The 15,492-nt window shown below is 36.6% G+C and overlaps 1 protein-coding gene across 30 annotated transcripts in view; it reads left to right on the forward strand.

The window, feature by feature from the left end:
- Positions 1-15,492, forward strand: part of OBSCN (obscurin, cytoskeletal calmodulin and titin-interacting RhoGEF) — a 344,733-nt gene that overhangs the window by 121,172 nt on the left and 208,069 nt on the right. For 27 of the 30 annotated variants that reach the window (XM_063452748.1, XM_063452749.1, XM_063452760.1 and 24 more), the window contains 8 exons: positions 3,546-3,812; positions 4,143-4,409; positions 6,310-6,576; positions 7,028-7,294; positions 8,736-9,002; positions 9,669-9,935; positions 10,557-10,823; positions 11,453-11,719. The exons of 1 other annotated variant lie outside the window; for it this stretch is intronic. In XM_063452748.1, the coding sequence (XP_063308818.1) occupies positions 3,546-3,812; positions 4,143-4,409; positions 6,310-6,576; positions 7,028-7,294; positions 8,736-9,002; positions 9,669-9,935; positions 10,557-10,823; positions 11,453-11,719 (2,136 nt within the window). The remainder of the gene's footprint in view (positions 1-3,545; positions 3,813-4,142; positions 4,410-6,309; positions 6,577-7,027; positions 7,295-8,735; positions 9,003-9,668; positions 9,936-10,556; positions 10,824-11,452; positions 11,720-15,492) is intronic. 2 more of the 30 variants (XM_063452751.1, XM_063452773.1) reach the window with 2 other exon arrangements.

Below are 15,492 nucleotides of genomic sequence, written 5' to 3' on the forward strand. Positions count from 1 at the left end.
TTATGTTTTGGTACATCATAACCAAGCAGGTGTCAGGCTTACCTTGCTGGGAGTCCAATATGCAGAGATATGCTCACCCTTGCAATTAGACACAGGCCAAGGTGGTCAAGGTAGAACTCACCTGGCCTGTGAATCTGTGCACCGGGGCTGTGCAGGTGAAGGCTTGAAGTCGCAGTACAGAAAAGGAAATCCAGGAGAATAGTCGTAGGTAAGCCAATGGTCAGAGGATGCCAGAAATCAGGAGATACGAGTAGCAAGCCGAGGTCAAGGGATGCCAGAGGTCAGGGTACAAACGAGTAGCAATCCAAGGTCAGGACAATACTGGAACGTGGAATAGCAATACTCTAACCAGAGTCATTGAACTGACACTGCCCTTAGGGAGGGGCAGTGTCTTATACCTTGTTGATTAGGTATCAGCTTCAGCTGGAGAGTTACTGACAGGTCTGAGCCAGGTGAAGTCCAGCCCCTTAGTGCTGTAGGCAATTCAAGTCCTGAAATGGCTCAGAGGTTAGAGAGCATGTCCAGAACTGCAGAGTACACAGGTTCAAATCCCTCTTCGGGCAATAAAGGGGCGACCCCGTCTGGCAGTCTGGAGATCACCGTGTGAATGCTGACAGCAGGTTTAATCAATAAAAGATCAGGAAGAGATAACATCTCAAATTTGTTGAACACAATCTCTATAATTAACCATAAACCCATACCAGCAGCTTTAATTACGTTAGATGCCAAAAAGGCCTTTGACAGGGTTAGTTGGAGATATTTAGAAGCATTTCTGGAGTCTTTTGGAATAAGAGGCCATTTGGTAAACATATTTTAAGCTTATATTCAAACCCCTCTGCAAATGTTATGGGCTATGGTGCAAATTCAGATTGGTTTGAAATAAAAAATGGCACGTGTCAAGGATGTCCGCTGTCTTCATTGTTATACATTCTTTCCATAGAACCGTTGGCAGAATATATTCGTAAATCACAAATTATAGATGGTATCTCAATTTCAGATATAGAAAGTAGAATTTTGATGTATGCAGATGATGTAATCTTAACACTTGGTAATCCTGACTGTTCCATACCAGCAGCACTAGAAATAGTAAAGTAATTTGGAATCTGCTCGAATTATAAACTTAATGTGAGTAAAATTCAAATTATAACAGCTAATCTCGAACATAGACAAGTAGAAGATTTAAAATTAAAATATGAATTTATTTGGAACAAGAAAGAGATACGGTATCTTGGTATCAATATATCTTTCGATCTAGATCAGATAGTTAATAGTAATTATAATCAATAATGGTCAGAATTAAAAACAACCATACACAAATGGAGCAATTTATATGTTTCTTGGGTGGGGAGAATAAATATAATTCGATCATATCTTACGCCAAAGATAGAATATTTATTGAGATCTATCCCATTTAAAGTTCCTAAAAAAGAAATATTTTAATTTCATAAGCTCTAAAGTTTGTTTGTGGTAATAAGAAATCAAGAATATCAGTTAAAAAACTATGGAAGAAACAAGAGGAGGGATGGTGGATATGGATATGGTGGATGCCAATATGTTTGCAATTTTTTTTAGCGTGGAATGTAAATAAAAGTTCCCCCCCATTCTGGTACTTTTCCAGATCATTCAGCTGTAGAAATGTTTAATTATCATTGTTATATTGGATAGAGCCAGAACACGTTAAAAAAAATAAATGCTAATAACAAAATTGTTACAGTAATTTTTAAGTCTATTAGTATATTACATTTTTTTTCAAATAAAAATTCCATTACATATCTGACTCCAATAGAAGTAATTGAAATCTATATTGAAAATATAAATTTGAAAAAATGGAGTTGTAACCAGACAAGTTGGACACACAGGAACAGAGGGGTTGAGTTTACCAAGGGAGGCAGTATAGGTGGAGAACAGTAGGGGACCAAGGACTGAACATTGGAGGACACCAACAGAGAGGAGTTGGGGAAAAGAAGAAGAAGAGCCAGAGAAAGAAACTCTGAAAGAGCCCTGGGAGAGGTAGGAGTAGCACCAGGAGAGAGCAATATCTTGTAGACCGATATTGCGGAGGATGAGAAGAAGCTGTTGATGATCAACAGTGTCAAAAGCCGCAGAAAGGTCAAGAAGAATTAGGATAGAGTAGTGATCACGACATTTTGCAGCGAGTAGATCATTGGATACTTTGGTCAGTGCCGTTTCCACAGAGTGCTTAGCGCGGAAACCAGAAAGAAAAAGAAGCCTTGAATATATAGGTAGTATTGGATGCCCAACTCTTTCTTTTTTACTTTAATTTAACAACCAATTTAAAATCTGAAAAATACCTAATGATCCATATCATGATGGCTGCTAAAAAAAATATGCTTTTAAGAAAATAAATAATTTGAAGATCTATGAAAAATTATGGAACCCCTGGGCGTTATTCCAATCTAATCACCTCTTGGAAATATGTTATAAGATGTGACACTACTTCCCCACCAATTTGTTATTTAATGAGTGATTTAGTTATTTATTGGGTGGTGGAGGCAGTTGAGAGAGAAAAGAAGAGGAAGCAGTAATAAAAAATCTCCCTCCTTTCTTTCACCTTCCTCTACCCTCCCCCAAGGCATTTAACACTGTATGTTTCTACATCTAGGATGTTTGATATATATATATATATATATATATGTTGTGTGTGTAAGGATACATAATGATACATTTTTATTTAAAAATGTGTATTACGTACAAATTTGATATTGTGTAAATGTTTGTTTTCTGTATATTTGAATGATACAAAATATGAAAATAAAATATAATTAAGAGATATTGGTGGTAACCACAAAGGCAAGTTAAAGCCTGAGTGTGGATGTACCTTTAACTGTGACATTGTAACATTCTATATAATTTGCTACTTTGTCTGTTATTTTAAGCAGGATAACCATTACATTTATAGTATACTGCAATTTATAATGCTGAGGGTTACTATTCTGTGCATACCGAGAGATCCGTATATCATCAGGCAGGATAGCCCTATTGGAGAGACTTCCCATAGATGTTCTCCTTTGTCCTTGGGCAGTCCTGCTCTGTTCTTTTGGCACACAGGTCCTAAACGTTTTCTAGATCTTTTTTATTTTTGTTTTTCAATTCTTGGACTTCAATTCTGCTTTGCTTTCATGTTATACTAACATTTCAGATGTTGTGTGAATATTGCAAAATAAAGGACACCATATGCTGTCTAGAGCTTTTCCTTTTTAAAAGGATGAATGAGAAAGTAAAAAAATAAATAATTGTAATTTTTCACGTTTGCAAAGTTTGCAAAACAATCTTTACCCAAATGTACTGTGGTATGAAATGTTTATATATATGCTATGCAGCCTTAGTTTCAAATAAATGTTATGCCAATATATTTTTTTCAGTCAAAAAGTGATTGGTAGTGAAGAAGTTAAACATGAAATTAAGTTTACGTTTATATTATGATTGTATTGTTGCTGCCAGGAAATCTAATTACCGCAATGTAAATTATTTGAATTTTATAAATCAATGGTAACCACTGCCCTGTATATTCCATCTGCTGCCAGCCCTTCCACCCGAATTTAAAGAAGATCTGAAGAGCAAAGAAGCTGTTGAAGGAGAATCAGTCATTTTGCAATGTGAGTTGACAAAACCCACCACTTCCTTAGAATGGAAAAAAGAGCATGAGGTTCTTAAACCTAGCGAAAAATACAAAATCCAACAAGAAGGTCTTATTGCCCAGCTGGTTATCAACAAATTGGATCTGCACGATACTGGAATCTACACCTGTGTGTGTGGAGACAAAGAGTCAAAAGCATCACTGACCATCAATGGTAAAAAAGTTGATCTGTCTTGATGTCCAACCATCTGTGCACCATAACGAGTCACTTTAACACCTTCATTATTATTTTTTTTTGGTGTCTGTGTGCACAATATATAACATAATTTTCAATCGAATTAACATCACGTTTGTTTGTCATTATCTTAATTTTTCACGTCATCCATCTTAAGGGTCCATTATCTTCACTGCTCACATCTTTCATTCAGGGTTCCATAATTTAACATCTAAAGTTGTTCTCTTATTGATGAAACCCCTACATTTTGTATTACAATATATTTACACTTATGAAGCATTACAAATGTTCCATGTTCCGACCCACTAGCTCTCCCTCCACGGTTTGCAAAAGAGCTAAAGAGCAAGGACACTGCAGAAGGAGAATCCGTGACTCTAAGCTGCGAATTGACAAGAGCTACCACTTCTCTAGAATGGAGGAAAGGAAACAGGATTCTCCAGTCCAGTGATAAATACAAACTTACCCAGGAAGGACTTCTTGCAGAGCTACATATCAGCAATGTGGATCTCCAGGATACTGGGGAGTATACTTGCTTATGTGGAGATCATCAAACAACAGCATCTCTCACCGTCAATGGTAACATATCGATAATAATTAACTTTGATTTACAGTTTTGTGTTTTCAACCATTATCAGTTTTACTATCTCTTGCATAACTCTTTGTGATCTTGATCATCTTCTGTTTCATCTGCCTACCATCATTTTTCGTTTGCTTTTATGTTCTGTGTTGTGTGAGATATGTCTTGCTTTAGTGTATTCCATAGCTTCTAACAATGATTGTCTCTTAGTGAAGTATGGATCCCAGAAAATTATTTAGCAGTCCTGCCAATCAGACAGGGTTTTTTTTTTGTTAGTTATTTTTACCAATTTCAAGCATTCCAAAAGAAATAAACATGATCGGTCTATCTTTTATTTAGAATCCTCTTCTATAAAATATTGAAATAATCCACTAGATGTATTTCAATAATTTGAAAGAGAAATCATAATAAAGGGTTACAAATTCTTGAATAACCTAATACCTCTGCTTAATCCACTTGTATCTACTCTTTTCTATCTCCAGCCTTTTAGAGATATTATAGAGTAAAAATTAAGGTGATAAAAACTTTCTGTTAAATGGGAATTCACCCAAACCTTTGACCCTTTACGACCTTCATCAGTCTATTGCGATCTATCTGTTAAACCAAGATTAGAAGCAGTAATGTACAAAGGTGATTGTGTATAGTAGCAACCTTTAGATTGGATGAATATTTTAAGTAGTGCATATTTATCTTCAGAATAAAAATACTAACAAAATGTACTCAACATGCTGTTAATTCTATGCTAGCTCTTCTACCGAGATTTACACATGACTTAAGGAGCAAAGCAGCCATAGAAGGGAGTGCAGTAAGTTTGCGGTGTGAGCTGTCCAGTGCTAATGCTTGTCTAGTGTGGAAAAAGGGAAAAACAATTCTCACACCGAGCTCTAAATACCAATTTATCCAAGAAGCTTGCATTGCAGAACTGGTTGTCATTGATTTGGTTCTGCTAGATTCCGGAGAGTACACATGCGTCTGTGGTGATCACCAAACTACGGCCTCCTTGTCTGTCAATGGTAACATATTCTCCAGAAATACCTTGTGATGTGGTCTGCAGTGTCTTTATCAAATGTAACCAATGCTGTCTGCTCTTCGCCACCCTCTTTGTCTTCATCTAACACCATCATCCATGTTCTTCATCTTGCACTTCTTCACCGTCTTGCAGTCACATGTTTTGTTTTGCATGTTTTGGAGAAATGTTTTCATGTGTTCCTTGGCAGTCACATTGTCACCTAACCTTTTTTGTTTTTGCATAGACAAATTACTCCAGCATTCTTCCTTCATGATTACATTTTTATCTTTGTACAATAAGTAGTCATCTTTGATCTAGACTGGCATTGTCCAACTTCACTCCAGGTGGTCACTATGTGCTCACTGCTTTAACCTTGCACATAGTACGTAGTGATGAATGCAAGCTTGAAAATAATATTATAATGTTACTGTGATTGTGACCTAATCAAAGCTTATTTATCTATTTATCTTGCAATATGTATGTACAATCCCATACAATTACATATACAACAAATACCTTGAAACAAATATGAAATAGACAATTGTTTAAATGAATAACATTACAATGTCAGTCTCACTCTTAGAAGGTATATAGGTTAGCCTTTTAGATTTAATACAATCACTGAGAGCTACCAATCTATAACCCAACAGGCTTCACAAGTAACTAGTTAACTTTTGAGTATAAACAAATTTGTACCGGGTGAATATTTGTTTGCTACAATGTTGCCACGATGGGCCATGTGATCACTATATAATATGTGGTCGGAAAATTAGTTTCTCTTTCACATATCAACTCTTTACTTCTACCGATGGATGGGCTCCACACATCCTTTGTTGTTTTCTGTATGACATAGATCATATGTACCTAATACCATCTTCGTTCCGTATCAGCCTTACCACCACGATTTAAAGAAGAGCTAAAGAAAAAGGAAGCTCTAGAAGGAGAATGGGTCACTTTTTGCTGTGAACTGACCAAGCCTAGCACGTCTCTAGAATGGAGAAAAGAAAACAAGTCTCTCAAACCAAGTGAAAAATACAAAATCATCCAAAAAGGTCTTGTTGCTGAGATGGTGATTGTCAATTTGAATATGAACGATGCTGGGGAATACACATGTATTTGTGGAGACCAAAAAACCTCAGCTACTCTCACAGTAAATGGTAAAATGACGCCCGAATTCTCTTTGTTGTATTGTCTTTTGTCTTCACACATTACTAACACAGGCACTCACCCTTTGAAAAAACACATAAGGAATAAATTGTCTTTGATTTTGGAATTTTCAACTTATCTGACTTCATTTGTAACTAAAATCTCTAGCTAATCGGTACCTTAATTGCCTATCAATACTTAAATAAGTTTCACTCCTACCTAGGTGTATTCGTCACTCACTTTAAAGCTTATTAAATGCATCTCTTGTGTTTTTGGTAGCTCTACATTCAATATTTTTATTTGAGCATACCTTTCACATTCCATTAGATCCACAATTCCACTTGTAAATGTTGCATAATGTAGCAAGTTATAACAACATCTGTATGACAACCCTGGACTGGACTATAATGATAACTTAAATGTTGTGAGTTTATTGAGACTTTTGTATGCATACCTTTCTAGAACTTCCAGTAGTTTTTCTGGAAGAACTAAGAGATGACGTGGTGACGGAAGGCCAAACAGCCACATTGCATTGCGAGATGAATAAGTGCGATTTGTCAGTTACCTGGAAGAAAGACAATCGGGTGCTTAAAGCAAGTGACAAGTACATTATAAAACAGGAAGGGACTGCTGCTGAACTGAATATTAAAAATCTTGAATTGAAGGATACTGGAACCTATATATGTTTTTGTGGAGATCAGCAAACCAAAGCAACCTTAAAAGTACAGGGTAATTAAAATATTCCCTACTGGGAGCTTTCTCTTGTATTACTTAGAAAATATTTTCTTAGTCACTTCCTGTTTTTTTTCCCATTCAATTATTTCCATTATATTGAATTAATTAATTAATTCATTCATTCATTTCCAATATTTATTGTACGCTTATTCAGTCAATCCCTGTATTTATTTCCTCTTCATTCATGAACTTCTTATATTTATTTTATGCTCGTTCATTCACGCCTTGTATTTATTTCCCATTTATTCATTCATTCACTTCCTATATTTATTTTATGCTTATTCATTCACTTCCTGTATTTATTTCTTTTTCATTCGTGAACTTCCTAATTTATTTTATGCTCATTCATTCACTTCCTGTATTTATTTATTTTTCATTCGTGAACTTCCTATATTTATTTCTGCTCATTCATTCACTTCCTGTATTTATTTCTTCTTCATTCATTCACATCCTATTTTTACTTCGTCTTCATTCATTCACATAACTATAGTTATGCCCATTTTTTGATTTCTTGTATTTTCTTCCTCTCCCGTCATTCACGTCTTCTGTGTTCTTTCTTGCCAGTCATTCACTTCATGCATTTTCTTCCTCTGTATTCATTCACTTTCTGCATTTATCTTTTCCCCATTAATTCACTTTGTGTGCTATCTCCCACATTTATTTTCTTTGTGTATTCACTTCACATTTATTTACATATTTCATTCATATCTCCCCATTTTCCTTCATTTCTTCTTTCACATCCTGTATTTTCTTTCTCTCCAGTCACTCAATTGTATTTATTTTTTTCTCTAGCCATTCCGTTTCTGTAATTTTCTCGCCAACTATTAATTTAATATTATATGTTTCATCTAATTTCATTTACTTTCTTCTCTAATCAGTCATTTCCTACATTTACTTGATACCTAGCCATTCACTTCTTAGACTTATTTACTTTCTCACAAGTCAATCACTTCTGCTATTTTATTTCTCTAATATTTCTGTATATGCTTTCTTCCAAATTTCTCCCCAGGCCAGTTACGTCCTGTATTTACTTCCTCCCCAATTATTCACTCTCTGCATTCACAGTAGTCTATCCGTCATTCACTGCATTTAATTACTACCTGAGTCATTCTCTTAATTTCTTAACTTTCTCAGCCAATCACTCATTTTACAAATTTACTTTTTTAAACGGGATACTTTATTTTTTTTAAATTTATTCATACTTTTTGTCCTTCTTTGAATTTTTTCCTGCCATCTCTTGCTGTCATTTTTTTATTCTGTTAAATGTACAACAAATGGGATGTCGAGAACTATTTACACCAGAACTTCCCAGCAATCTATTCATAAACATATAGTGTCATTATTTCTTTATGACAATATACTTATACTTTGGTCTTGTCTACGAGACGTGTTAAACCTCTGTGTTTCATTTGTACCATTCTGTCACTTTCTTTAGAATTACCTATACGTTTTAATGAAGAACTTAAAAATATGGAAGTTACTGAAGGCCAGAAGGCCATTTTACATTGTAAACTGACTAAATCAAATTCTCGAGTGGAATGGAAGAAAGGTCACGAGACCCTTAAAAATAGCAGTAAATACAAATTGCACCAGGAAGGTCTTGAAGCTGAACTGATCATCAGTGATCTAGATCTGAGGGATTCTGGGAACTATACGTGTTTGTGTGGAGAAGAGGCAACTACGGCTACCTTAATAGTGATAGGTAAATGATTATACCAATACAATGCATCACTTACCTTGAGAGTTACTCCCTCCATCCCTTTACCTCTATATGTTCTTCATTCATGCCTACCAAAAAATAGAAAAAAAAAAGGAATTTATGAAACTATGTAAAAAAGTGTATAAATCACAATTAAAATTCATACTAGTTACACGTCTATACAACGTGGAGTTTGACATTTCACAGTGGTTGGACAGAATGGTCCTTTGGTTCTTTACTGCTTAAAAAAAAATCTGTAGTTTTATGTGATCTCTGTGAAAATGTTAAGTGTTGTATGTAGGTTCTAAAACATGTTAAAGAGCGCAAACTCCCTGAAAAGTTACTATTTGGTACCTTTTTGATTTTCTTAAGTATTTGGCCAAGTTTTGCAAAGTGAACTATATCACAGATTTCTCAACAATATGTTTATATGGAGATTTCATCATGTAAAATGGAGCGAGTTCCATTGGACTCACATATTATCTCCAGCTACCAATTGAGATAGAGAAACCATGGGCTATAATGTATTTATTGATCTGGTAGATTGGACTAGCTCATGAGATCTGGCCTCATCTTGCAAGTCTGAATGAAGTGTTTGGTATATATTCAAAAGTTCAGAACAATTTGAGTTTTTGTGCTTTATTATTTTCCATGTTACAATTATTTTAGAATTACCTGCTTCTTTCAACGTCAACCTGAAAAATGTTGAGGTTACAGAAGGAGGAATTGCCATTTTTCGGTGTGGAATTACCAAGTTGTCTGCTTCTGTGGTATGGAAGAAAGATGACAGCACTCTCAGAACAAGTGACAAATATGAGATGAGACAAGAGGGTTCTACAGTAGAGTTAGTAATCAGTGATACAGAACCTGCGGATCAGGGATTGTATAAGTGTGTCTGTGGCGATCAGGAGACCTGGGCCTCTTTAACAGTCAATGGTAACTTATTTTTTTTAAAATATTTGAGTAATTATGTTTTACCTGTCTATGATATATACACGGAAATTACTTACAGAGTTTTCATGCACAATATTTAATAGCTCATTCAAATTGCTGTTGTGTAATTGTATTTCTAAACGGATTGGTCATAACGAAATCACCAGATTTTTATATAATAATAGGTATATATGTTTTCTTCTTTTTCGTGTTGTATTTTTTAGATTAGACTGCTAAGAAAATGCATTGTTCAAGGGCTCTGTAGATATTTAGTAAATTCAGCAAAAACAAGAATTGTCTTCTACAAAAACAAGTACACAATCGAAAACCCCAAAACATAAATATTTTTTTGGCTATTCACAGCAATGTGACCCTTTTCATGTTTCGAGTTTTTATGAAGTCTGATGTTTTATTGACGACAAGGTGATTAATAGTGGTCGTAAGAGGCTGTTTCACTTCAGTTTATTTATTCCATAAATCTCAAAAGGACACTGTGTAGGGCATGAAAATGGATTGTCTGTATAACAGTCATTGGAAAAAATGATTACAAAGAAACAGTACCATTAATAGGATGATTTAAGTGATGTGGATGTTTAACTTGTACTTCAAAACTTCTGCTACCAGCTCTGCCGATTGTTTTCAAAGAAGAACTGACGGATGTTGAAGCCACAGAGGGTGAAGTTGTCACTCTACGTTGTATGCTAAGCAAACCAAATATTCCTGTGGAATGGAGTAAAAATGGCAAACTTCTCAAACCCAGCGACAAACTTGTTTTCAAGCAAGATGGTCCAAATGTAGAACTTGCAATCTGTAACGTGGATGTGAATGATGCAGCAGAATATACCTGTGTGTGTGGTGATAAGAAGACTACGTCTGTGGTTAAAATTCATGGTAAAAAGTATTCCATTACCTTCCTTTAGAATATATATATAAAACCCATACCACGTAGCCTAGTGTGGTCATTCAGGGAATTTCGAGACAGGCGTTCAATGAAAGTTGTTGTTAATGTTAAAGCAATGTTTTCACTAGCAGAACATTGTCAAATAAACCGTTATGGGAAAATGCAGTTCTATGGAATCATTGATGAATTATCACCGTGGAAACAGATAATTGTTTCCACTGATTAATGTTTTATGTTTTTTTTTTACAACATCAGCTTAAAGATTCTGGGGTATACGTTGGCGCCATGATTTAGGCTTCACAGGTTTCAATGAGCCTGTATGGTTATTTTCTTCCAAGTTTTGACCACAGTCAAGAAGTGGAATTCTAATCTACATTTGGATGGTCACTGGCAATGTTCACAGCCAGTGCCACCTTCATAGATTCCACTTAGCACCCAAAATTCCATTATGAGCACAGCTGGACAAGAAACTTAATTTCCATTAAAGCAAAAAAAAAAAAAACACAAAAAAGCACAACATAAAAACAGTAAAATAATTAGGGCAGCTTAGGATATTGCCACGAGTCTTTGTGACCTTATTCCTAATATGTGAGAGGGATGCTCTTCCATTGTCTTTTAGCACTCCCGGTGATATTTAAAGAGGGACTGAAGCATGTTGAAGCCACTGAAGGTGAAAAAGCCACTCTCCATTGCCAGCTCAGTAAACCAGATGCATCTGTGAAATGGCTGAAAGGAACACAGATTCTTAAATCCAGTGCCAAGTATGAACTCCAGCAAAGAGGGGCCATCGCTGAGCTACAGATCCAAAATCTGGAAACAGCTGATTCTGGGGACTACACTTGTGTTTGTGGAGAAGAGAAAACATCTGGTGTCCTAACCGTGACGGGTAACTATTTTATTTCTGACCGAAGCTTTAGGTTTTATGGGTGCTTGTGAAGCTATATGGCTCTCTTGGTGTTCAGAATTCAGCAGATACATATTGATAGTTCCATTGACTTATTACACATACATAGATACGTCCCACTGTAGACTAACATCATTATAACCATCACCATTTAGCTTCACAAGAGTGGGATATTTGAGGTTTGTGGCCGACCTTTTAGTAATTCTCTCATTAAACAGGTTGAGCTCTTGGTATATTGTGTTAACTGGAGCAAGTGTCGCTGTTTAAACCAATACTAACTGTTTGGGTTTCATATTTAATCTCTTTGTTAACTTCCGATTTTAAGTTATACATTTACATTTCTTTTTCTTTTTTGTTATTTTTATCATATAATTCCATGGCTCATCTATATATTTTTGTTTAATTTTTATGTATAGCATGTGATATGAAATGAGTAAATAATAATAATGTAATAATGTTTAATACAAAGGCCATTTACAATAAAAAGAAAATCAGATAAAGTGAATTTATCCCCCCCACCCCCCTTTCCAGTCTCCAGAAGACCTTTACCCAAGGAACAATGCGTTGTTTGTGACTACAAACATGTATGGTCGCTCGCTAATTCTGACATTCCTGCGTCCAATTTATCTCAGTCCCACCTGTATAGATAGACTCTAGCGTCATTCTATGGAGTCTTTCCAGCATCAATATCACATCAGCCTCAGCCATCCAGAATAAAAAGTAATTTTTGCTCACATCATCGAATGATGCGACTAGTCACCTTTATCTATTTTTAATTGGCATCTCATTCAACGCACTTCACCTTTGCAACCGTGGCACAAACCCCTCTAGCTTCAGGACCAGTGACATTTTGTGGTTTCAGATCCCTAAATGTTCATTCATGATGTTTAATCTTGGTTTTGGCTCAGCTAGCTTCTTTGTTCCTGATGTCTGTTTTCCCTTATCTGGTCATATCTGGTTGCTGATTTTGATTAACCCCTGCTCGGTTTAGTTTACCCTTCTGGGTTTCAGTCGTAGATCTTTTATCTCAAATACTTCCCCCCCACAATCTGGTAATATGTGCCCATGGTAGTACATTACTGTTCAATTGGATTATTGTCTTTTCAATTTTAATATTACCAAAGACGACCCGGGGGGGCACACTCAATCCCAGATGAACACCAGGTGCTCAGCTGAAGCAGGCCCAGCAAATCGTAATCCTAGATCTTTGCCATTTTTTTCTTTTTAATTTTTATACGCATAGGTTTGAACCCTTGTTGAAGCTCAGATTTACAGTCTGATTTTACACAATTTATTACTTTTCTAACCTTTTTAAAACCATTTTTTAATGGTCCCACTTCAGTCTTGTTTAAACTTTTAGAGCTTGTCTAAAACTTCCCTAAATGTGGAAATTGATTTAATTGTAGTTTTTGCTTATTCTCTGCAACGTCTGTCACACTGGACTTCCTGTTTCTACTTCAAACTCTTCGTGACCTTAACCTTTATATTGTACTTTCCTTGTCTGCCAATATCATTTCATTGGCTCATTTTGGCACCTCCACATCGCTGCTAACTATTGAGATGGAGGCCTCTAAGATCCAATTCTTCATCTCCTTTTCCTGGAACTGCCATTCTTGGCTATCTAGAAACTCGTTTTGGCTTCCAGTACTAGCAATGCTTTTGGCACTCACGTGTGCCCTTTTTCTCCTGATTTCCCCCTTTTTATGGATCATGTCACTAATCGCCTCTCCCCTTTCTTTAAAATCTGTCTCAGAACATGTCAATTGAGTTTCCATACACATTCTACATGAGTTTTTACTTTTTTTCTCATTTGACTCTGCTTCTTACATCCAATCATTCTCAAAAACATGCCTCGTTTAAACTCACATTTAATGTATCTAAAACAAGATGCAATCCTTCATCGCCCTCTCTTAATTGGTCTCTTCTATATCCAGATTAATACACTGCTGCCTGATGTATCTTTTTTTGTTCATCTTTTATTTTACCCTCTTTTCTTACGCTGGCTTCCTGTATGCTTTAGGATTTAAATAAAATATTGTTTATTATCTACAGAGCTCTTCACAGATACATATGTAACCACATTTGCAAGTGTGGCAGACGTCCTGGTGCTCCGATTGGGTACCTCGCCAAACACCAGCCCCTAGCAGCTTGGCTGGAGTCTTGTAGTTGCTTCCCACCCTGGAACAGGGTCCTGGATCCAACTTCCAGTGATCAAAGCTGTCCTGGAGACAGTACAGCTATGTAGTGATTATAGCTGTTATAGCCTTCCCCCACAGACATTAGCCAAGACTTAAGGCTGGGAGTGAACTGGTTTAATGGGGCATGGTACAGGCAGTTTATACACAGACCCCCAGCAGGGGGTCTCCATAAAATTCAATACAGACTCCTCCCCGGAGTCTCTGTGTCTGGGAGATAATTGAGTGTACTTTGCTTAAACTAATTATCTCCCAGGCACAGATGTACAAGGCACAAAATGTTTAACACCCCAACACACAATATTACAAGGGACTCCCACAAGTCCTATATCCCCGGATAGCCTGGATCTGAGCACCCAACACATCCAAAAAGCGTTCGGATCCCACGAACACAGCCGAATCGCTACTGGGTTAAAGTTTTGAACGACTGCACACGTGGCTTCTGCCCAAAATAGTTCCAAAAGAAAAGTGGTAGGGGTTGGTTACTTTCAGGAGTCCAAAAACGAATAAAACACCAAACTGATTCTCTGGCTCCTAGTTAGCGATTGTTCGCCTAGTTCATGCGAACAGTCCTACCAAACAGCGCTCTCCTGACATGTGTAGAAAAGAAGCAGGCATTCGTCAGCAGTGTGCGCGAGTTTGTCTGTCCAATTTCAGTTCCATACACTCTACGATTTTTTTTAATTTTTTTTTTTATTCTTTATTTTTGTTGTGCATAAGCTTTTAACAGTCGGTTGGGAGGTACCCCAACGGCATTCCTCCAACGCATAGTATACAGTTTAACAGAGAGGTACATGCAATATCTAGCACAAATTTTGTGTTTAAAGGTAGTTGAGTATGAGCATTGTAGTAAGTAAACTTAAGTAACATTAAACTTTGCGTCGCTATTGTGTTCAGGTATCAGAGTGCATATCTGCTGAGTGTATGAGTAGAGTGAAGCGAGATGCTATACTGGAATGTACAATGTGTAAATATGCTAGGTCTAGACGATTTTCTTTAAAAGTGAGTAGAGTTAAGAACAACAAAGGGCCAGGTGTCGCTCGGTACAGTGAGGAGGCTCGCTGTGCTACTGCCTGAGCTATAGACGTTTATCGCAATACAGAAACCTATCCATGAGTATGTGCGTTCAGATGCTGAGTAATACCTAGGTATAAGCATGCTAGGCAAACTTCTTAGAACAATATATACTGGCTATCAGCGATACTGTCTATACATGAGGAGGATTAAGTATACTTATGGAAAGCACAGTGCATATAAGAACAGAAAATAAAAAGATTAAACAAAAATAGGGTATATGCATCAGGAGTAACTATAACTGAGGGTGACCCCTCAGAGGTCCCCAAGACCCTTCCTTTGCGAGTCCAACTCATGCAAGACAAAAAAGACAGAAAGCTTCTGAGTCTGTTGCGGGTGCCGTTGGAACAACTTGCCAGGAGTGGGAAAGTCCTCAGCTCCTCTTTGGAGCCAGCCAGTTCCCTGTTGGAGCCAGACTAAGTTTTGCCATGATAGTCCCGGTGTCAGGCCCAGCAGCCCGCAGGAGTGGAAGCAGATAAACTCAAA

This window comes from Pelobates fuscus, chromosome 4 (assembly GCF_036172605.1).
Source record: "Pelobates fuscus isolate aPelFus1 chromosome 4, aPelFus1.pri, whole genome shotgun sequence".
Lineage (NCBI taxonomy): Eukaryota > Metazoa > Chordata > Amphibia > Anura > Pelobatidae > Pelobates > Pelobates fuscus.